This window comes from Mercenaria mercenaria, chromosome 9 (assembly GCF_021730395.1).
Source record: "Mercenaria mercenaria strain notata chromosome 9, MADL_Memer_1, whole genome shotgun sequence".
NCBI lineage: Eukaryota > Metazoa > Mollusca > Bivalvia > Venerida > Veneridae > Mercenaria > Mercenaria mercenaria.
Window position 1 is genome coordinate 58,052,343 of NC_069369.1, and position 23,417 is coordinate 58,075,759.

The 23,417-nt window shown below is 35.9% G+C and overlaps 1 protein-coding gene and 1 long non-coding RNA gene across 2 annotated transcripts in view; both read left to right on the forward strand.

The window, feature by feature from the left end:
• LOC123546218 (hexokinase-2-like) overlaps window positions 1–13,892 on the forward strand; it is a 92,907-nt gene extending 79,015 nt beyond the window's left edge. The window contains exons 17-22 of the mRNA XM_053550579.1: window positions 965–1,044; window positions 1,862–1,971; window positions 7,000–7,155; window positions 7,940–8,079; window positions 11,272–11,408; window positions 11,913–13,892. Of these exons, the coding sequence (XP_053406554.1) occupies window positions 965–1,044; window positions 1,862–1,971; window positions 7,000–7,155; window positions 7,940–8,079; window positions 11,272–11,408; window positions 11,913–11,999 (710 nt within the window). The 3' untranslated portion in view covers window positions 12,000–13,892. The remainder of the gene's footprint in view (window positions 1–964; window positions 1,045–1,861; window positions 1,972–6,999; window positions 7,156–7,939; window positions 8,080–11,271; window positions 11,409–11,912) is intronic.
• Window positions 13,893–15,207: 1,315 nt separating this feature from the next.
• LOC128559528 (uncharacterized) lies at window positions 15,208–17,276 on the forward strand. Its single transcript, XR_008372438.1, has 2 exons — window positions 15,208–16,111; window positions 16,174–17,276. It is a non-coding gene; the product is annotated as an uncharacterized LOC128559528 (long non-coding RNA).
• Window positions 17,277–23,417: the final 6,141 nt, after the last annotated feature.

The window sequence follows — 23,417 nt, forward strand, 5'->3', positions numbered from 1 at the left end:
TATGTAAGACAAGGTTCATGTACATATAATCAATATTATGTAAGACAAGCTTCATGTACCTATAATCAGTATTGTGTAAGATAAGCTTCTTGGAGATGTAATCAATATTATGTAAGACAAGCTTCATGTACCTACAATCAGTATTGTGAAAGATAAGCTTCATGGACATGTAATCAGTATTGTGTAAGACAAGCTTCATGTACCTATAATCAGTATTGTGTAAGACAAGCTTCATGTACCTATAATCAGTATTGTGTAAGACAAGCTTCATGGACATAATAATCAGTATTGTGTAAGACAAGCTTTATGGACATAATAATCAATACATTTTGTATTGTGTTTGGGAAGTTTCGTGTACACATAATCGATATTGCGTTAGACAAGTTTCATGTACATGTAATTTTATGTACTGTATTCCCCATGACCTTTGATGAGATGTGACATTTTTGTAAGTCATTTTATAACAAATTTCATAACTTTCTAGGCCTTAAGGAGTGTTTGATGAAGATAGTTTAAAACATAAAAATATTTTTCATAGGATCTGTGAGAGCAAAAACACATGTAAAACAATTAACATTACACTCACTCTTGTCATCAGTTGTACTGATCTAGATTCTGTATGGCATGAATCCCCTTGTGTTTTATATTATTTGAAAATGAAGTAAAGTGTGATATGATAACAGTGTTGTTTGGTCTAATACGTAAAAGAGCCGCGCCATGAGAAAACCAACATAGTGGGTTTGCGACCAGAATGGATCCAGACCAGCCTGCGCATCCGCGCAGTCTGGTCAGGATCCATGCTGTTCGCCTTCAAAGTCTATTGTTATTAAAGAAACTGTTAGCGAACAGCATGGATCCTGACCAGACTGCGCGGATGCGCAGGCTGGTCTGGATCCATGCTGGTCGCAAACCCACTATGTTGGTTTTCCCATGGCACGGCTCAAATGTTTTTCCTGCATTCTAGCAAAAGGAGTAAACGCATGTTACGTAGAGAAGTTGGAGAATGTTGGCACGTGGGAATGGGATAAGGATGATCCTAAACAGGTGAGACAATAAAAACATGTTTCTACCTTTCGGATAGTTTACTGATGATCGAACATATATGTTACCAAGATAAAATGTTATCATTAGTGAAACAATTTGATATTTTATGTACCTGTCATCTTTCAGTTTCTCGGTAACTTTAAATTCATTCTGACCTGCTCACGGAAACTTTAGATTGCGACTGCAGGGACAGCCGACTGCCACCCCTGCCTCGTATGAAAAGGAATGCTTTAGATGTATGATGCATGAATTGCACCCTCCACGTTTACAAACAATACAGAAATCAGCATAATTATATTAGAATCAAGTGTTGTTGTACTTTCTGGTCCTCTAGAATCATGGGGGGCCTCCGTGGCCGAGTGGTTAAGGTCGCTGACTTCAAATCACTTGCCCCTCATCGATGTGGGTTCGAGCCTCACTCGGGGCGTTGAATTCTTCATGTGAGGAAGCCATCCAGCTGGCTTACGGAAGGTCGGTGGTTCTACCCAGGTGTCCGCTCGTGATGAAATAATGCATGGAGGGGCACCTAGGGTCTTCCTCCACCATTAAAGCTGGAAAGTCGCCATATGACCTATCATGTGTCGGTGTGACGTTAAATCCAACAAAAACAAAAAAATCTAGAATCATGGAGTTCAATTTGTCTGTCTGCTTATTCTTCATAGAGTTCCGTTTGCGCTGATACCATAGGACGTTAGGAGTGTTGCACATTGCATGTCATAATAGGCTCGATGAAACAAGGACTGGATTCTATGCTTCCAAAGGGCCTTCTTGAAGACTTACAAATGCATTCAGTCTCTCTTTGTATATTCAATTACAGGTTATTATAGACACAGAGTTGCTGGAATTTGGTTCAGACGGTTGTTTAGAGTTTATTACTACGGAGTATGACAGACAGGTGGACGAACATCACCACAAGGGGAAGGGAATGTGAGCACACCTGTTTAATTATTTTAAAAAACTACATGACACCTTATATATCACTGGTCAGTAGTTTTCATAAATGTCAAAACTTGAAAAAAATATGAAATTTATTTCTGATGTCATTTTACAAAACGCTTATTGAATGGCTTGTAGGTAAATAGTCAAAACTATTGCCCAAGTAGTTTGGACTTTTGACCGTCTAGCCATTCAGCTGACAACAATTTTCCTTTTCCTCAAAATAGGTAATAAATTCTTTAAGAATCTTAAAGCAAAGAAATCTTAATAACGAAATGATATCGAAACTGTAGTTTGTTTTAAAAACATTTCAATGAATCAATATCCAAATAATTATTCAGTACTTTGATTTGAACTCAAGATTTATATTCTGTTCTAGGTTTCATCAACACATTTGAATTCCACCAGTTTTAAAGTATCTTAACCATATGAACTATTTTTAGCTCACCTGTCACAAAGTGACAAGGTGAGCTTTTGGGATCGTGCGGTGTCCGTCGTCCGTCGTCCGTCCGTCCGTCCGTCCGTGGGTCCGTCCGTAAACTTTTGCTTGTGACCACTCTAGAGGTCACATTTTTCATGGGATCTTTATGAAAATTGGTCAGAATGTTCACCTTGATGATATCTAGGTCAGGTTCGAAACTGGGTCACGTTCCATCAAAAACTAGGTCAGTAGGTCTAAAAATAGAAAAACCTTGTGACCTCTCTAGAGGCCATATATTTCACAAGATCTTCATGAAAATTGGTCAGAATGTTCACCTTGATGATATCTAGGTCAAGTTCGAAACTGGGTCATGTGCCTTCAAAAACTAGGTCAGTAGGTCAAATATTAGAAAAACCTTGTGACCTCTCTAAAGGCCATATTTTTCATTGGATCTGTATGAAAGTTGGTCTGAATGTTCATCTTGATGATATCTAGGTCAGGTTCGAAACTGGGTCACCTGCGGTCAAAAACTAGGTCAGTAGGGCTAAAAATAGAAAAACCTTGTGACCTCTCTAGAGGCCATATATTTCATGAGATCTTCATGAAAATTGGTCAGAATGTTCATCTTGATGATATCAAGGTCAAGTTCGAAAGTGGGTCACGTGCCGTCAAAAACTAGGTCAGTAGGTCAAATAATAGAAAAACCTTGTGACCTCTCTAGAGGCCATATATTTCACAAGATCTTCATGAAAATTGGTCAGAATGTTCATCTTGATAATATCTAGGTCAAGTTCGAAACTGGGTCACGTTCTTTCAAAAACTAGGTCAGAAGGTCTAAAAATAGAAAAACCTTGTGACCTCTCTAGAGGCCAAATATTTCACAAGATCTTCATGAAAATTGGTCAGAATGTTCACCTTGATGATATCTAGGTCAAGTTCGAAACTGGGTCACGTGCCGTCAAAAACTAGGTCAGTAGGTCAAATAATAGAAAAACATTGTGACCTCTCTAAAGGCCATATTTTTCATGGGATCTGTATGAAAGTTGGTCAGAATGTTCATCTTGATGATATCTAGGTCAAGTTCGAAACTGGGTCACCTGCGGTCAAAAACTAGGTCAGTAGGGCTAAAAATAGAAAAACCTTGTGACCACTCTAGAGGCCATATATTTCATGAGATCTTCATGAAAATTGGTCAGAATGTTCATCTTGATGATATCTAGATCAAGTTCGAAACTGGGTCACGTGCCATCAAAAACTAGGTCAGTAGGTCAAATAATAGAAAAACCTTGTGACCTCTCTAGAGGCCATATTTTTCATGGGATCTGTATGAAAGTTGGTAAGAATGTTCACCTTGATGATATCTAGGTCAAGTTCGAAAGTGGACCACGTGCCGTCAAAAACTAGGTCAGTAGGTCAAATAATAGAAAGACCTTGTGACCTCTCTTAAGTCCATATTTTTCATGGGATCTATATGAAAATTGGTCTGAATGTTCATCTTGATGATATCTAGGTCAAGTTCGAAACAGGGTCATGTGCGGTCAAAAACTAGGTCAGTAGGTCTAAAAATAGAAAAACCTTGTGACCTCTCTAGAGGCCATACTTGTGAATGGATCTCCCTAAAAATTGGTCAGAATGTTCATCTTGATGATATCTAGGTCAAGTTTGAAACTGGGTCATGTGCCGTAAAAAACTAGGTCAGTAGGTCAAATAATAGAAAAACCTTGTGACCTCTCTAGAGGCCATACTTTTCATGGGATCTGTATGAAAGTTGGTAAGAGTGTTCATCTTTATGATATGTAGGTCAAATTTGAAACTGGGTCAACTGCTATCAAAAACTAGGTCAGTAGGTCTAAAATTATTAAAATCTTTTGACCTCTCTAGAGGCCATATTTTTCAATGGATCTTCATGAAAATTGATCTGAATATTCACCTTGATGATATCTAGGTCAGTTTCAAAACTGGGTCACTTGCGGTCAAAAACTAGGCCAGTAGGTATAAAAATAGAAAAACCTTGTGACCTCTCTAGAGGCCATATTTTTCATGAGATCTTCATGAAAATTAGTGAGAATGTTCACCTTGATGATATCTATATAAAGTTCAAAACAGGGTCACGTACCTTCGAAAACTAGGTCAATAGGTCAAATAATAGAAAAACCTTGTGACCTCTCTAGAGACCATATTTTTCAATGGATCTTCATGAAAATTGATCAGAATTTTTATCTTGATAATATCTAGGTCAAGTTCAAAACTGGGTCACATGAGCTCAAAAACTAGGTCACTATATCAAATAATAGAAAAAAGGACGTCATACTCAAAACTGGGTCATGTGGGAAGAGGTGAGCGATTCAGGACCATCATGGTCCTCTTGTTTTATATCTGATTACCTCCCCTGGGTTTAATCAAAATGGATTTATATCAGTAAGTATTTATAGGACTCATTTGAAATTTCATTATTGTCATCAGTTGTACTGAGACAAACAGGGTAGATAATTATGGACTGATTTTTTGTAAAATTACTAGAGCTGGGACGATTTCAAAATTTTGAAACCAATTAATCATTTGTATGAAATCGAACTGAACTGGTGAATTGGCCGCCATATTAAAAATGATCTTTGCCTTCCTGATGACCGAATCAAGGTAATTCCAGCAGCTGACTTCATTAGGAACTTACGGACTTCACTGTGTGCAAGCAGTTTGAAAATTAATAAGTCATATTTTGGTGTGTTTCATTTTAAATATATCATGGCAGGCGATTCCGAGACTATTGATTATGTTGATTGATGTGTTTTAGCGGAAATATACTGCGGGTCAATGTGCTGCAAAGAATATTATATAAAGATCAAGTACGATTCGTGATGTTGCTTGTTTAAGAGCGATTAGCGGTTTTGCAAAATTGAAACCGATTTCACCTAGTAATCGAATCAGATCCGATTAACCAAGTAATTGTTCCTGTCCTAAAAATTACCTCCCTTTATTTCAAATTAAAATGTGTATATCTCCGTAACTAATGAAGATACTGATCTGAAATTTTATTTATGCCATCAGATGGACTTAGGACAATCAGTGTAGATGCATATTGACTGAATTTATGACAAATTTCCTGCCTTTATTTTTTTATGTAAATGAATATACCTTAGCAGCTTCTAATGAGATTGGTTTGAAACATTATTTTTATCTTCCATGGTAAGAAATAGTCATGTTAGATAACTCTTGATTGAATGTGAATCAGTATGAATATTTTTCTTGTATATTGTTTCTAAAGGCTTGTACTCTGTACCTTCTACATGCATATACCAGTACATGATTACCTCCCCTGATTTTAATAAAAAGATGGATTCATCTCAGTAAGTATTTATAGGACGCATTTGAAATTTCATTATTGTCATTAACCCGCCCGCTTAGCTCAATAGGTAAGAGCGTTGGTCTACGGATCTCGGGGTCGCGAGTTCGATCCTCGGGCGGGACGTATGTTCTCCGTGACTATTTGATAAACGACATTGTGTCTGATATCATTAGTCCTCCACCTCTGATTCATGTGGGGAAGTTGGCAGTTACTTGCGGAGGACAGGTTTGTACTGGTACAGAATCCAGGAAAACTGGTTAGGTTAACTGCCCGCCGTTACATGACTGAAATACTGTTGAAAAAACGGCGTTAAACCCAAAACAAACAAACAAACAAATTATTGTCATTAGTTGGAATGAGACAATCGGGGTAGATAACTATGGACTGATTTTATGTCAAATTACCTCCCTTTGTTTCAAAATAAGATGGATGTATCTCAGTAACCAATGAAGATACTGATTGGAAATTTCATTTATACCATCAGATGGACTCAGACAATCAGGGTAGATAACTTTTGAATTTATGACAAATTACCTCCCTTTATTTTATGTTAATGAATATACTTCAGCAGCATCTAATGAGATTGGTTTTAAATGTTATTTATGCCTTCCAGGGTAAGGAATAGTTTTGCTAGTACAAAAATGCAGCATTTGAGACTAGGACCCTCAAACTTGATATGGAGATTGGCCCTGACTAGTACATGACCCATAGGTCAAAAGGGACCGTTACAAGAAAATATTTATCCTGATGATATTTAATGTGTATGCCTATGTGATCTATGTCAAAACTTGATCTTGTCATTAAGAGCAATGGTACTCCGGTGAGCGATATAGGGCCATCATGGCCCTCTTGTTTTTTTACACATTCAACTTTCATTGGTGTGTTTTTAAAACGCCCACAGTGGTACATTTACATAATTTATGAATAAGTACAATCTACATTTAGAATAATTTGTATGTAAAATTATTCAGGTATTTTGAAGGCTTGTTAATCTTTTTTTTATATAACTGTACCCGTTTGCCTCCTAGGAAGCTAAAATGTAAAAGGACACAGAAAATGGGTTAATAATTGTGTCAGATGTGTTAATTTGAAAATTAAAAGATAAAATTACTAGGTTTACAGTCAAGATGCTGATCATCTTAGTACCGATTATAAATACTTTTTTTTTTCGGAAATAAAATTTTGAAATAAATGACTTTTCAGTTATGTTTTTTTTTTTACAAGTAAACGTACTTTTTTGGTCCGTCTCTTGCAGTTTTGAAAAGATGATATCCGGTCAGTATTTAGGAGAGCTAGTTCGTCAGGTTCTACAAAAACTTAGGGATTGTGACATATTGTTTCAAGATCATTGGACTGAAGAGCTAGGAACTAGAGAAAGATTTTATACAAAATATGTTTCCGAGGTCCTCAGGTATGTATATCTTGTCTTGTGATTCTCTCCTCTTGTACTTTACATTTAAATGGAGCAAAACAAAAATGAAGTAATAATTGACGCCATGATGCCTTGAATTCCTTTGACAGTTTTAATGTTTTACAGTAGATGTATAAATGGAATAAAATATAATGTCTTCTTTAAATTGCTGAAAAATCGCTATGCTTCGTGGCCTAAGACTTAAACTATCATTCTTCACGCATTGTTGTTTGATAGAAATGTCTTTACAGTTCAATTCTGTTCCTTTTCAACAACTACTTTTTATTAATTCTCAAATACAGTGCAACTTGTATGAAAAGACCACTTAAGGAAAGTACAGAATGCGGTCCCTTTACACAAACTGGTCACTTAATACAAAATAATGTGTTGTTCCATAACGCAAAAAGGAACTGAAAAATTGTCTTTTAATGCAAGTGGTCTCATAATAGGTGTGGTCTCTTGAGTAAGTTTGACTGTATATTGTAATTGTATAGCCCAAAAGAAGTCAGAGGACCGGAGCTACTGTATCCTAGTCCTTGGAAATTGCAAAAGGATATTCCATTAAGATCCAGTAACACGTTCACTATTTACGAGATTGGATTTTTATTAGGGAATTTCTTTGATTTCTTTCTAATTTTTTACCAGGGAATTTCTTTGTAATCTTAATTTTGGAAACATTGAAACGTATGATCGATTGAAAGTGTATTTTCTTGAATATTGATTTAGTGAGTGTTTCGCAGGGAGTGAACGACAGCCGCCGTTCCATGTAATACTTATTTTTCAGTGATGAGGATATTAGGTTCACACGTACAAGGGCCGTATTCGAGGATGTCAGTTTGACCTGTGCGACCGAGTTTGAATGCCGTGTTTTACACCATATTTGTCAGATCGTGTCCACACGTGCAGCTACGTTTGTTGCACTAGGCACGTAAAGAAATTAATTCATTTTTCTCCCAGCAATTTGCATTGTAAGGGTTTGGTGTTTGTTAGCATTGGTTATGAGAAATAATTTTTTATACTGGAGTACTCACACCCTGAAGAGGCTTTTATATACAAACATGAAACAATGAAAACATGAACAAATAATAAATTCATGTCGATTGTTTCGCATTTGGCAAAATTTTAGATACATTTGAGACGGGAGTCTATTTGAGCCGCACCATGAGAAAAGCAACATAGTGTATTTGCGACCAGCATGGATCCAGACCAGCCTGCGCATCCAGATCCATGCTGTTCGCTTACGGTTTCTCTAATTTGAAAGCGAACAGCATGCATCCTGATGCGGATGCGCAGGCTGGTCTGGATCCATGCTGGTCGCAAATGCATTATGTTGTTTTTCTCATGGTGGGCCCATTTTGTTTCTTGGCCAATTCTAGCACAAACACTAGCCTTTCACAAGTATATTTCAAGTATGTATACTTTACTGTTCATTTTCAATTTAGCTTTGCTTCTGCTTAAAAAGTTGTATGAAGTAATAAATTTCAGTGATGAGGATGTCCGTTTTTTGCACGTGCGACAAGCTCTTAGTGACGTGCATCTGCCTCAGCCGTCAGAACTGGAATGCAGGGTTATCCATCACGTTTGTCAGCTAGTGTCTACGAGGGCTGCCATACTAGCTTCTCTTGGCATGTACTTTTCTTATACACATCGTGATCATACGTCTTGAAGTACAGGAACGTTTGAGATGACCCCTCGAAGCTACATACCTGCATCTGTGCACGTTATAATAATCTTATGTTTAACACAATAACCTTTGAGATGGTCCCTAATAGTTGAAAATTTGGCGCCAAAAATCAAGGCTTAAGATCCAGTAGGTACAGTCACGTTACATGAACGCAAGTCTCCAAGGAACGAAACCGTACATAAGCGTATGTAAGGATGTGTAAATGATTCACATTTACAAAAATACACAGACAAAGTCAGAAAATTAGAAAGCATGGACAAACAAACAAAGGAACACAATGGCACTCCTGGAACATTCAATGGCAAAAGACAAAATGTTGCATGTCTGACACATTTAATTTTGAAATATCCCTCCGTTTTCTTTTGAAAAAATGACACCCAACTAGCCAAACTTCTAGAGATTGCCTGGCGGAAGTGCCTGAATACAAATTTCTTCGCAATACATTCGTTTACTAAATGATTAAGATATCTGTAACGGTAGCATATTCGCACTGACTTTGGTTTCACAAATTTCTGTCTCACGAGTCTGTGGTGCTAACCGTTTCTTGATGGCTTCATTTGTGTGAATAAAAAATATTTGCATGTTGCGTTCGAATTTCTTCTACCCACTGTTTCAGTACTATCAGTTTCTGTCTCACATTTTCTTAACTTTCTTAATTAAGAAAATATGACCTTGACACAATTCTTGTTAATTTTATCTCTGTGGATTATAACCTTTTGAAACTTTCGGAAGTCGATTTCTTTTGTCATGGAATCTTGTGAATTGATCTATCAGACAAAAAAAACAACTAGAAAACTGTTGACAAAACACTGACCGCGGAATACAAATCAAGTTGACTGTCATATAATTAAAATCAAATGTAGGCTACGCTGCACAGTTTTAGCCTATTCTAGCTATTCTACTTACCCTGGCGTCGGCGTCGGCGTCACACCTTGGTTAAAGTTTTGTATGCAAGTAAGACTTTGAAACTTATTTTTTTTTCTTTTTCTCGGTCAATTACCAACCTCACTGGGTCAAGTTCAATAACTCTGAAATGTATTTTAGGCAAGTTATACCCAATTTTGCACTTAGAAAATCCTAGTTAAAGTTTTGCGTGCAAGTTACTATCTCCAAAACTAATGCAGATATTGATTTTAAACTTCACTTGCATCTTCGGGGTTAAAAAAACTAGGTGATAGCATCAAGTCCGGTAACGTTGACGTGCATTTTGGTCAAATTATGCCCCCTTTTGGACTAAGAAAATCCTGGTTAAAGTACTAAATTAAATGTAGATATTGAATTGAAACTTCACATGTAACTTCAGGGTTATAAAACTAGATGATAACATCACGTCCCCGAACTCTGACATGCATTTTGGCCAAATTATGCCCCCTTTTGGACTGAGAAAATCCTCATCCCAGGTCAAAGTTTTGCGTGCAAGTTACTATCTCCAAAACTAAATTAAATATAGATATTGAATTGAAACTTCACATGTGTTTTCAGGGTTATAAAACTAGATGGTAACATCACAAGACCCCAAACTCTGACATGCATTTTGGCCAAATTAAACCCCTTTTGGACTTGGAATATCCTTGTTAAAGTTTTGCATGCAAGTTACTATCTCAAAAACTAATCCAGATACTGGATTGAAACTCTATAGATATTTTAACATTAAGGGTAATATTCCTGCTTCTGGGACAACAATTGGAATGGTCGAGCATTGGCTGACTTACGGACAGCTCTTGTTTAAATGAAATTATACGTTGTAAGTTTCCCTCTACAATCCTTGTATAATGTACTTACTAACCTTATATTTGTACATCGCTTTTTCCGTTGCACTTTTATTTGTTTGCACATAATAGCAGCTGTTTCTCTGAATATAACCATTGTGTACAACCTGTTGTCTAAATATGTTGTTTAATTGTCTGTTTGATTTTTGCTTACAGACCTAAATTATCCTTCGACACAGTAACAATGCAGTCAGTAAAACAATTAATACCGTGTAATAGACTTTTTGTATGTGTGGTTATTGCTATATGGACTATCTGATTATGCGGATGAATAATCAATAACTTCGAAAATTGATAACTGTCGACATTGATTTGCTCATTAAGATGAAAGCATATGAGCCGTGCCATGAGAAAACCAACATAATGGCTTTGCGACCAGCATGGATCCAGACCAGCCTGCGCATCCGCGCAGTCTGGTCAGGATCCATGCTGTTCGCTTTTAAAGCCTATTGGAATTGGAGAAACTGTTAGCGAACAGCATGGATCCTGACCAGACTGCGCGGATGCGCAGGCTGGTCTGGATCCATGCTGGTCGCAAAGCCATTATGTTGGTTTTCTCATGGCACGGCTCAATTATTAGTTATCATCCATATGTAATACATGTATACTGTGACATACTTCTATCAAATGTTTCAGTTTTGTAATTTTATTTTCTTTAAACAGCTGTAGCAACTTTGATTGATCGAGTTGGTCGGTCGGAGGTTGGGATAGCTATAGATGGTGCACTGTACAGATTTCATCCGCTCTTCCACGATCTTCTCATGGAGAAAATACCACAATTTCTTAAACAAGAAACAAAGGTATAGGTTTTGTTATAAACGGGAAAAACCATAATTTCATGAACGAAAACGAATTTATTTCTTTTGTTAGATAGGGGAAAATATCCTAATTTTATAAAGGAGAAACAAATGTATTTGTTTTGTCAGATAAGGGAAAAATACCATTACTTCTTTAACGAGAAAGAAAGGCATTTGTTTGTTAGGTATGGGAAAATGCCATAACTTCTTGCACGTGAAAGAAAGGTATTTGTTTTGAGAGATAAGGGAAAATACAATAACTTCTAAAACACGATTCAAAGTATTCATTTCATTTAAGTATACAAAATTCAGAGCCGCATTTGCTTTATTAAGGCAATAACATATTATCGACAAGCTCTCAACAAGAAAAGAACACCTGTTGCCATGTCCATTCAACTCAATGCTATTAGCGATTTGAATCATCTCGATCAGAATAACTGCGAGTTCTATATGCAGAAGTGGATTATTAACTATTATCGATTAAGGCTCTTGTCCTCTATTTTCTAGTTTTGGTTGGTGCCATCGGTTGATAGATGTGGAAAGGGGGCGGCTGTAGCAGCGGCGGTTACAGAACGATTGAAGCGCAAGGAATAAATGAACATATTTTGAGTTGTGAGCCCGGTGGACGTGCATATTGTGAAAGTGATTTTCGCTGAAGTTTTGTTATTTAATAGCAAGGTTCTGTTTGATATTTCACTATGAGTTTACTTAACTGATATGCGAATATATAAGTAGGGTTTGAGAATGTGCAAGTGTGTGAGTACTTTATGGATAAGTCAACAGATAAATTCTAGCGTCTTTGTTGTCTGCACCTAACATAAAAGTTATATAGCGATGTAGACGTTGGTGTGTTTTATAATTATTTCTAATACATGTATGCTTAATTTCGAATTATTTGCCCACACACACACCGCTGTTCTTGATTACAGCTGTTATTGTTTCTACCCTGGTGCCCGCATGTAATGAAATGATACCCGGAGGTGCACCAGAGGGTTCTGTCCACCATCAAACGCTGGAAAGTCGCCATATGACCTTTAATTGTGTCGATGTGATGTTAAACCCAATAAACATGTATACTGATGCAGACCAATCAAAAACTTTATCTATTTACTAGTAGTAAATCGACATGAGTGTTTGACAGGTGTAACCTCTGCTTATCGAACTGCGTAATGATGACGTCTTTTATCATATTTTTCATTTTTCCTGAAAAAGTATCAGCTTTTCTTCCAAACATCAACAGAGAGAGTGCAAAATTTACATATTGACCACCGTCAGTATTTATTAACCAGCTCGATATATTTGAATCTACGAAATCGACCGCTTTCATCAGATACTTGGTCACCAACATGATATAAATTATCCGAATCTAAGTAACGAATTTCTTACTTACATAGGACACATTATAAATAATTTGGACAATAATAACTGTTAGGAAATCCAGAAGCTTTATTTCTTATATACAAGAAACTGGAAACTCTCGACGCGGTCATTTATTGATCGCAGTTTAGGCTTTTTAGCCCACCATCATCAGATGGTGGGCTATTCAAATCACTCTGCGTCCGTGGTCCGTCGTCCTTCCGTCCGTCCGTCCGTCCGTCATTCCGTCCGTCCTTCCGTTAACAATTTCTCGTTATCGCATCTCCTCAGAAACTACCAGGGGGATTTTGACCAAACTTTGTCAGAATGATGTATTGGTACCCTAGTTGTGTCCCCCTGAAAATCAGACTGGTTCAACAATTTTTGAATGAGTTATGGCCCTTTGTTTATTTCTATAATTTACATAGATTTATATAGGGAAAAACTTTGAAAATATTCTTGTCCAAAACCACAGAGCCTAGGGCTTTGATATTTGGTATGAAGCATCATCTAGTGGTCCTCTACCAAGATGATTCAAATTTTTTCCCTTGGGTCTAATTTGGCCCCGCCCCGGGGGTCACATGGTTTATATAGACTTGTATAGGGAAAAACTTTGAAAAACCTCTTCTTCAAAACCACAGGGCCTAGGGCTTTGATATTTTGTTTGTGACATCATTTAGTGGTCTTCTGCTAAGATTGTTCAAATTATCCCCCTAGGGTCAAATATGACCCCGCCCTGGGGGTCACATGGTTTACATAGACTTATATAGTGAAAAACTTTGAAAATTTTCTGGTCCAAACCATAAAGACTAGGGCTTTGGCATTTTTAATGTAGTGGTTCTCTACCAAGTTTGTTCAAATTATCCCCTTAGGGTCAAATATGGCCCCGCCCTGGGAGTCACATGGTTCATATAGACTTGTATAGGGAAAAGCTTTTAAAATCTTCTTGTTAATAACCTACAACATTCAGATTTGGACCACATGTATGGTTTTGAGTGGCAAGATGAACCTTGACATGAGTTGACCTTGATTTTGACCTAGTGACCTACTTTCACATTTCTGTAGCTACAGCCTTCAAATTTGGACCACATGCATAGTTTTGTGCACTGAAAAAAACTTTGACCTTGACATTGACCTAGTGACCTACTTTCACATTTTTGAAGGTACAGGCTTCAAATTTGGACCACATGCATAGTTTCATGTTCTGAAATGAAATTTGACATTGATTTTGACCTAGTGACCTACTTTCACATTTCTGAAGCTACAGCCTTCAAATTTGGACCACATGCATAGTTTTGTATACCGAAACAAACATTGACCTTTACATTGACCTAGTGACCTACTTTCACATTTTTGAAGGTACAGGCTTCAAATTTGGACCACATGCATAGTTCTGTGTTCTGAAATAAAATTTGACCTTGATTTTGACCTAGTGACCTACTTTCACATTTCTCAAGCTACAGCCTTCAAATTTGGACAACTTGCATAGTTTTGTGTACCGAAATGAACTTTGACCTTAAGATTGACCTAGTAACCTTCTTTCACATTTCTGTAGCTACAGGCTTCAAATTTAGACCACATGCATAGGATTGTGTAACGAAACAAACTTTGACCTTGACATTGACCTACTTTCACATTTTTGAAGGTACAGGCTTTAAATTTGGACCACATGCATAGATTTTGTGTTCTGAAGTGTAATTTGACCTTGATTTTGACCTAGTGACCAACTTTCACATTTCTCAAGCTACAGCCTTCAAATGGACCACTTGCATAGTTTTGTGTACCAAAATAAACTTTGACCTTAAGATTGACCTAGTGACCTACTTCCAAATTTCTCAAACTACCGCCTTCAAACTTGTTGCACATGCAAAGTTTTGTGTACAAAGAACTTTGTCCTTGAAATTGATCTAGTGACCTACTTTCACATTACTCCGGCTACAGCTTTCGAATTTGGACCATTGCACAGTGTTGTGTACGGAAATGAAATTTGACCTTGAGCTAGTCAGTAAGTCTTGAAATTTGGAACACTCAAAAATGGCACATTGGTGGGCGCCAAGATCACTCTGTGATCTCTTGTTAACATTGACTTTCTTCTAATTCGCACTACGGTTTTTAAGGTGAGCTTAATGAAATATTAATAATAGTAATAATAATATCAGTTACATTATGAATATTTATGAACTATTATTCAATTTGTAATTTAGCTAGAACCAGTCTTTTATCTCTTTAATTTTGTTACAATTGGATGTCGTTTTGTTTTTGACAGTCGTTTTATATTGTTGCATTTACTTGAATACCTCATTTATTTTACCAGTCTCGCAATCAGAAAAATGTTGGATTTATATATATATGAGCCGCGTCATGAGAAAACCAACATAGTGGCTTAGCGGCCAGCATGGATCCAGACCAGCCTGCGCATCCGCGCAGTCAGGTCAGGATCCATGCTGTTCGCTTTCAAAGCCTATCGCAATCAGAGAAACTGTTAGCGAACAGCATGGACCCTGACCAGACTGCGCGGATGCGCAGGCTGGTCTGGATCCATGCTGCTCGCAAAGCCACTATGTTGGTTTTCTCATGGCGCGGCTCATATATATTTTCAGAATGAAACATGATAAATACGCTAATAAAATAAGTAAAAAGCATGGTCATGCAAATCATCTCCTAAACATAGCACTAACAATATATCAAAAAAAAAGGTGAAAACAATTTGCTTTTTATTCCTGGTCCTTGCTTTGCGCATAACGTAATGGTGGTCAAGTGTTATAGCTTCTACACATAGTATTACATAGTTGAGATTTGATAGATATATATTATTAATCCCTGCAATGTTTATATGTTTTATTTCAATTTTTACTAAAATCAGTGAGGCCTGTATTAGATAAAATCTTTAAGAGGATTCTCTTGAAGCATGGGACACAATCATGCAAAATACTAGCAGACTTTGTTTTAGTATTTCCAATCATTTACAACATTGTTAATTTCGTGTGCCTATAATCTTAAACTGAGGCACAACCTGATATTTCATTTTTGGGGTCAAATTGTTTAGAATATTTAGTTTTGTTGTAATTATGTGTATGATTTAAGCTTTAACAATCTAGTGATTTATTTTACTTATAAGAGCGTATTTACATGCTTATTTTTTTCTTCAAAAATCAGGGATATATCACACCTCACAGAGGAATTTGCAATGTCGAAGTGACCTTACAATCCTTTACTTTTAATTATATTTGAGTATTGGTTCAACACTGCTTCAAACCCCGCTTATTATTGCCTGACATAATACTGAACTGCATGACCCGTACGAAGTTCTCGCCAAATTTGATCTGAAGTTTAAACTGAATACATCACAGGTACATTTGTAGCAGACGACAATTTATCTAGCATGCTATAGGTTAAACTGAATACATCACAGGTACATTTGTATAAGACACAAAAAATCATTTTTGTTTTTTCTTTATATTCTATTTATGTTTTAGCTAACTGTACATGTACAGAAACGAATGAAAAGTTGACTATAGTTTCACCAAAAGCAGTTGAGCCAGTAGTAAAATGTGTTCTTTTATTCCAAACATGTTAATAGAATATACAATGTATGAAATGGGCATTTTGTGAATCTAAGTCAATAGCAAACTACCTGTTGTGTCAATATCAGAACATTCTAACTGTCTAACTGCGTTGCGTTGTGATTTGCCAGGAGAGAGAGAGAGAGAGAGAGAGAGAGAGTTTATTTTGTAAATTGATGACTGGATTGATTGGAACAATCTAATCTTTGCATTAGATTACGGTATAATTATTTGATATTTTCATTTTTGTTTCAGTCTTCAATAACTATTTTGTGAAGCGAAGTTAAAGGATATTTTATATCGAGAACTTTAATAGCTATCTTATTGAGTGAACTTTAAGAACTATTTTATCACGGGAACTTCAAGAATATTTTATAAAGCGAACTTTAATATTTTTTTATCAAGCGAACTTTAATTACTATTTTACCAAGCGAATTTTGGTTACTAGATTTATTTTAATAACTATTTTGTCAAGTGAACGTTAATTACTATTTTATCAAGTGAACTTTAATTACTATTTTATCAAGTGAACTTTAATATTTTTTGTTGAGCGAAAGTTAATGACTGTTTTATCAAGCGAACGTTAATAACTATTTTATCAAGGGAACTTTAATAACTATTTCATCAAGTGAACTATAATAACTATTTTATCAAGCGACAATACCAAGATTAATTTCCGGTAAACGATGAACGTGAACAGAATTTCGTTATCTTTAGGAAATTCACCTCAAATAGTGATGCGTTCTTATTTTGTGCTTGAAATAGTAAGTTAGGGTCAACCATTAATGACAATGTTAAAGAGTGAGGTGGTTATATTGAATTATCGTGTTCGTACTGCTTGAATTATTAGGGATTTGTAAGCTCATGTATAGGTAATGTTGTTTACATTTAAAATGTATTGTTTTCCACACAATATGTTCATCAATGAAATAAAACCTAGACTTTGATAACATTTGTTGTTTCTTTTCAACTTTGAATGTTTACTGTAAACGCGAACGCTGCGTACATGTTGTATTATCGATAGGTTATTCACACATTTGCCCGTCGTTCATATGACTGAAAAATTGTTGAGAAAGACCTTAAACCCGAACACACACACACACACACACACACACACACGCATTTGAAATAATTCTGAAATAAAGTAAGTAAGTCGATTTCTAGACATAAAAATGCATATATTTTGTCTTGATGGTGTAGATAAATGTTTAAACCGTTTCTGTCATGCCACTGTTTGAGATAGTAGTATGCGTAGGCTTTGTATTACCTGAACATGATAGATTTCATAACGCTCACCAACACTACTCAATAGCGAAAGTTATCATGTTATAATGTATTACTTGGTCACAAATAGTAATAGTCGAAAGATATAGTTATGCTCTGTAATTTAAAAATATCATCGGATTGGAGTAAAAAAAAACTCGTATCGTTCCTTTTTCGAAATATTTCAGGAGAAATTAAACACTTTGTATTTTCTATATATATTAAATTTTTGACACATTCCTTTATACTGGTTCGGAACCATTTTCCGGACATATTTTCATATTTCGGCTCCATTATTCCCTATAAAACATTTGACATAAATGAAGCCCATACAACACGAACTTCAGCTCCTTTCGCAACCGATCTTGTTATCAGCATCGCGTTGTGACAAAATATATGGAGTGAGGTTAACCAGTATCCGGACAAATATTTTGATGAGTAATTAAACTATTTCTTACACATTTCATTATCATTCATCTCTTCAAAAATGCACATGAAACATAACCCGACGTCCAATAGCAGCTACTAAAGCAAAACGAGGTTGACTTTGAAAAACTCGAATTTCGTCTAACACGAATTCTTGATAATTCCAATAGATATAGAATAAAATTAGTGCAAAATTCGACAACCCTGCATTTTATGTAACTGTTGCCGAGAAATTAAAAGTAGCATATGTTATCAGCAGACAATCATTAAGTAGTTTAATTATTTCTTCCCCACTTGATACCTCGGCAAGTGTAAACTACTGCGCATGCCCAATGCTATCTTCATGCCCCGTTAAGACAGAAAGTTGTTTTGTAAACACAGGTGAGTTATCATCATAAAACCTGACACTAATACAGCCTTGTAACATAATGGTTTGTTGTGGACATGAAGAACAAACATCTAAATGATCTAGATGAAACAACGAAATAAAGCGGATATTACGTGTGTCCGGAAACTGGTTCTGTGATGGTCCCAACCAGTACATATATTTGAAATAATGTGTTAGCCTTTGCCAGTATAGCTAGCAATTTTAGAGTTTTGAGAAAACTTGTTTTTGCCCTTACAGTATGATTCTGATTTTAAAGATAATGTTTGTGCAGTGACTGTTACTATCCAAAAATGCAAAATAATGTACCATATAGAAAAAAAACACAAATACAGACCTTTTGCTGGTATATTCAAGTTACATCCCTACAAGGCTCCAGATAAGATGCGTATTAGCGTAAATTACGCTTTGAAATAATGCATATACGCATGTCTGATAATTTTAAGCGTATAAAAACGTATATAAAATTACAGAAACGCACACAATTACTTTTACTAGCGTTAACAAAGTGATTCGTCTGGATGTTTTACTTAACAGAGCATGGAAGGCATTCTCCCACATTGAACGTACACACGCATTGAATGGTACTCGATAGACCTAGGTAAAACTTTATTATACACTCAATGCGTGCGTAAATCAAATAGCTGGGAATTAATATTTACGGTACGGTAGTGTATTTTAAAGCGGCGTTGATTTAAAATATCAACTTCCACTGCGGAGTAAACAACAAAAATGTCTTTTTCTAAGAGTGGAAAAGTGAACAAACACTGAATTCTTCAAACCAACAAAAATGATCCCAAATATATAACTTAAGGTAGATCTATATTGAATATTGGACTTTCATATTTTTTGGTGAATGAAGCCAAAGCAAGCCAAGGGAGAAAAAAAAAGCAAAAACTTGAATATTGAATTGAAACTGAACTACAAACAAATTCATGGGTGTTATGTACCTAATAAATATGTTATAAAACTAATTTCTGGTTGTTTTCTTTTTACATTCATTATAAATTTTCAAGAGTAAAATTACTCCTAGTCAGTTTCAGATTTTACAATTTTACTCTTTCACAAAAAATATGATGAGTAAATACTCACTGGCCAAAAAAATTATCTGGAGCCCTGACTGAGTCAGTCCCTACATTACACACCCTGCATAAACATTGCTGTTGTAAATGCAGGACTTTTATATTATTATTATTATTATTATTATTGTCATTATACCACATATATATAGCACTCTTTTCATGCACACGTATACGTTCAAAAGTGCTTTACAGAATACATTGCAAACAATTCAAACAATGCACATTCAACACACACAAAATATGCATTTTCATGAGTGTAAAACATATAGCTAAAACAAGACAAAATACATATAATACATATTTAAAAGTATTTAAGTGACACCAGGATAAAATACTGTTCTAATGACTTTTGCTGTCATATTTTGGTTAATTGTATCACTTACTTGTTGTGTAAAAACATTGCTTATGAAACTAAATGAGTTTTGCACTGACAAATTTATAACGGTGTTCAGCAAAAACTGTGTAGAAACATGGTATATTCGGACATGACATATTTCCATAACAAATACAGAACATTATTCAATAACAAATAATGCCAAAAGAAATCATTCATACAATGTCTTTGCCCAATTCATTGTCTATTAAAATTGTCAAATGAAACAAAATGATATCTGAATTACGTTTTTCCATGATGCAAGCATGAAGTAATTGTTAATGTGAATTGTCAGATGAAACAGTAGTCTTCATTTCTGGTTGTAACATAACACAACACAAATCGAACCGTTTTTGATGTTTATTCACACAGTAGGGCATTTTGTACATAAATTTCATAAATCATTTTGTAACTTCTTAAGTCTTATCTTAACAAGCTTCACGTCTAAAACCTAACTTAATCTTCTAAATTATTTCTCAATATTTTGATATCTACCAGAGTCATTTCCTAGGTCTCGGCCTCGGAATCCGGGCCCCCGCTCGAACTGTCCTAGAACTACCTTGATATACCAAAAATCTAAACAATATATATCCAATTTATCCATACCCTAACATCAGTCGTATGCATGTTGGTTTGATGTAACAAACTAGTTCAAAAGTGCATCAATAGTATCTCAAGTTGACAGATGCAAACTGGCTTGTCTAGTAATCATATGTCCAAGGCTAATGTACTTTCTGACCTCAAATAACAACTTTAACAATTCAAAATAATCCTTGATTATTTTACACTCGTTACCCACCGAAAGAGAGTGCAAATTATTTTTTTTAACAAAGCTTAATGTACAACATACTTAAAGGAAAAAGCTAGAGTTTGAGGAACCTGCAATACAATTTCATATAGAAATGCTTTCAAGTGTGAAGGCGAAATTAAACTAGGGTTTACTCTTCCTCTACTAAGCATATTTAATTGATTTTTGAAATTTTCAAAATGTAGCGCATCCTATTGAGCTCGTCAACTGTGGAAATGTATACTATACTGCTGAACTATTTCAAGATGTTTTTCCATTTTTGATTTCCAATAGTTGATATTTTGCTCTAATTGGTCCACGGATGTAATCAAGTCATTTATAGTTTGACGGTTTTGTGAAATTTGAGTGCGGGACACATTTAGAATAGACAAATTATTTTCCAAAATGAGAATGATGTTTTTCTGAGTTTTTGCGAGTTTGACTACATTGTGTTTTATAGCCGAGACGTCAGAATCCGAAGCGGTGCCGAATAGTTTAAAAACACCTCCTAAAGGTAAAAGTGAGCGACGTTCTCGACTAGAGAGTTTATTGAAATCAGTAAGACTGGATGTAAATTGGTGGTATTGTTCCTTAAGGTACGAAAATTCGCTGAAAATATTTTTGATAGAGATAGGAATGGAGGGTACATCAAAATGTTAACTTCCGTCTTTGTTTTGATTTGAAAATTGGGTATGTTTCAGCCAAAACAAGTTGTTTGTGAATTTTGTCTAAAAGGTTTCAAAAGAAGAATGGTCTAAGATTAAAGCGACATTCCAATTTGATTTCGTGTTAGAAACTTTGGTAATTTTGTTAAAACAACATTTTCGTAAAGTTCTATACATTGTTTTGTCCCTAGACAGCAAAAAAGTAAGGGGAAAATCATGATTTTGAAGTGGTGCCGAAACATAAAAAATATGTTAAATAAGCGCTTGAGTTTGTATGAACAAAACATGTCATGTGAAATACAACACCGAACCGTGTCAAAACATAAAACGTGGCAACAATAGTAATAGTTTTTTTTTAGAAGAACGTGAACATGCATGACAACAGGAGCGTGATGGTTAGGGATAGAGACAGGAAGAATAAAATCTTGAATGATATTCTTAGGAATTTAGTCCCGCAAGATCCATTTCTATACAAGGGACGGGGTCGACCATCGTCGACCCCACAGGCTCAGGTCCCGCTGTAGGAGGATGGGGGCTCGGAGGAGATCAGGGAGTCAGCGTATTCTACGTCTAAAGGCCAAGGAATCGATCCTAACCCCTCAGGACGCGACTTCGTGTGGCCAGTCACGAAGGACGTTCTGGGCAAGTCCTCTTAGGCTGAGACCATTGCTAGGGCAGACTACATCCCCGACCCAACTGCAAGCGAAGCTCCTCCATGGCCTGAACAAGGAGGCAGGCAGAAACTCCGCGGAAGTTCCTACGAATGAACCTGCCCAGGCCATGTGCCTGTCCATTTTCAAGTAGTTGATAAGACGTTTTTATCTGTTACTGTCACACCTAGAAGGGCAACCTGCCTTAAAAGAATAAGGGCAACCTGCACCTTAAAGAGACGGTCCTTCTCGTCAAAAACTGTTGACTTCATAATTGTTAACCTGAAGAATAACATTTTATGACATGAGTTTCTTTTAAACAGGAACAAAATTTTGCTGGGCCTATTTGACATTTCAATTTATAATCTGAGTAACAAAACTTTGGTTGTGAATAACTTATGAGCCTACTAGTCAATGATCATGTTACCGTCATCATTATCATGGGGCGTAATAGATTATCTATAGGCAAGATAGGGTCACGGTTGAAGAGAAGTAGTGGTTCTGATTTAAGAAAAGTATTTTGATATTCCTTTACTTTGTAGTACTCTGCCTCTAGGCCATTGTGTTGTTTTATTTTCCCTTTACAATATTCATTGTTTGAGGCCGTAAGACCGTATTTGTTTGAAGCCTAATGATTGATGATATATGTATGTCTTCTTCCAAACGAGTGTAGGTGTTATTAATCTTAATGCACTTGAGACCATAATAGAGACGAGCTTTATGCTGATAGAGAAAATCTCTGCCTAAAATTACATTCCTATTTATATTTGGCTCAACATAAAGCAAGTGTGATTTTGCCTAATTTCCTGTCCTAAAATTTAATACAACGGACCTATCGCAACGTAAACTACCTGCACTGAGAGATTGGAGATTTTCAGTCTTATTCAAAAGTTTTGGTCTTATTTATAATGACATAAAAGTTTTCCTACTAAATAAGATAACCTCAGATCTTGAATAAACAAGACTTCGAAAAATCCTTTTTCCTATTTTAATTAAAGAAGAATTTGGGTTTCCACAAATAGCAATGTTATATGTTTACTTGTGTGTTTTTCTCCTATTATCGGCTTCATTATAATAGGAGAAGCCTAGTTTTCCTGCTGCCTAGAGTACAATCTCCTGGTATTTCTACATTCCCTATGAATGTGACCAATATTCCCGCAACCCCAGCATTCAACGCATGACTTCCAGTTTGTTGACTGAAAGTTATTTGCTTTCGCAGTTTGTTCTTTCTCGTGTGTTATTGCATTTATCTGCTTTCGCCTCAGGCGACATTCATTTACAAGATGACCAGATTTTTTACAGTCTACAACCTTTTTGCGGTCTTACATAATCAAATTCCATCGGTTCATGTTTCGTTTCTGCCCTTGACTCAGAGTAAGTGTGGTTCAATCAAATCTTGCCCTTGAATTTTGTTCATGCATAGCGATTCTAATAGCGGTCTGTAATGTGTTTGGGTTATCTC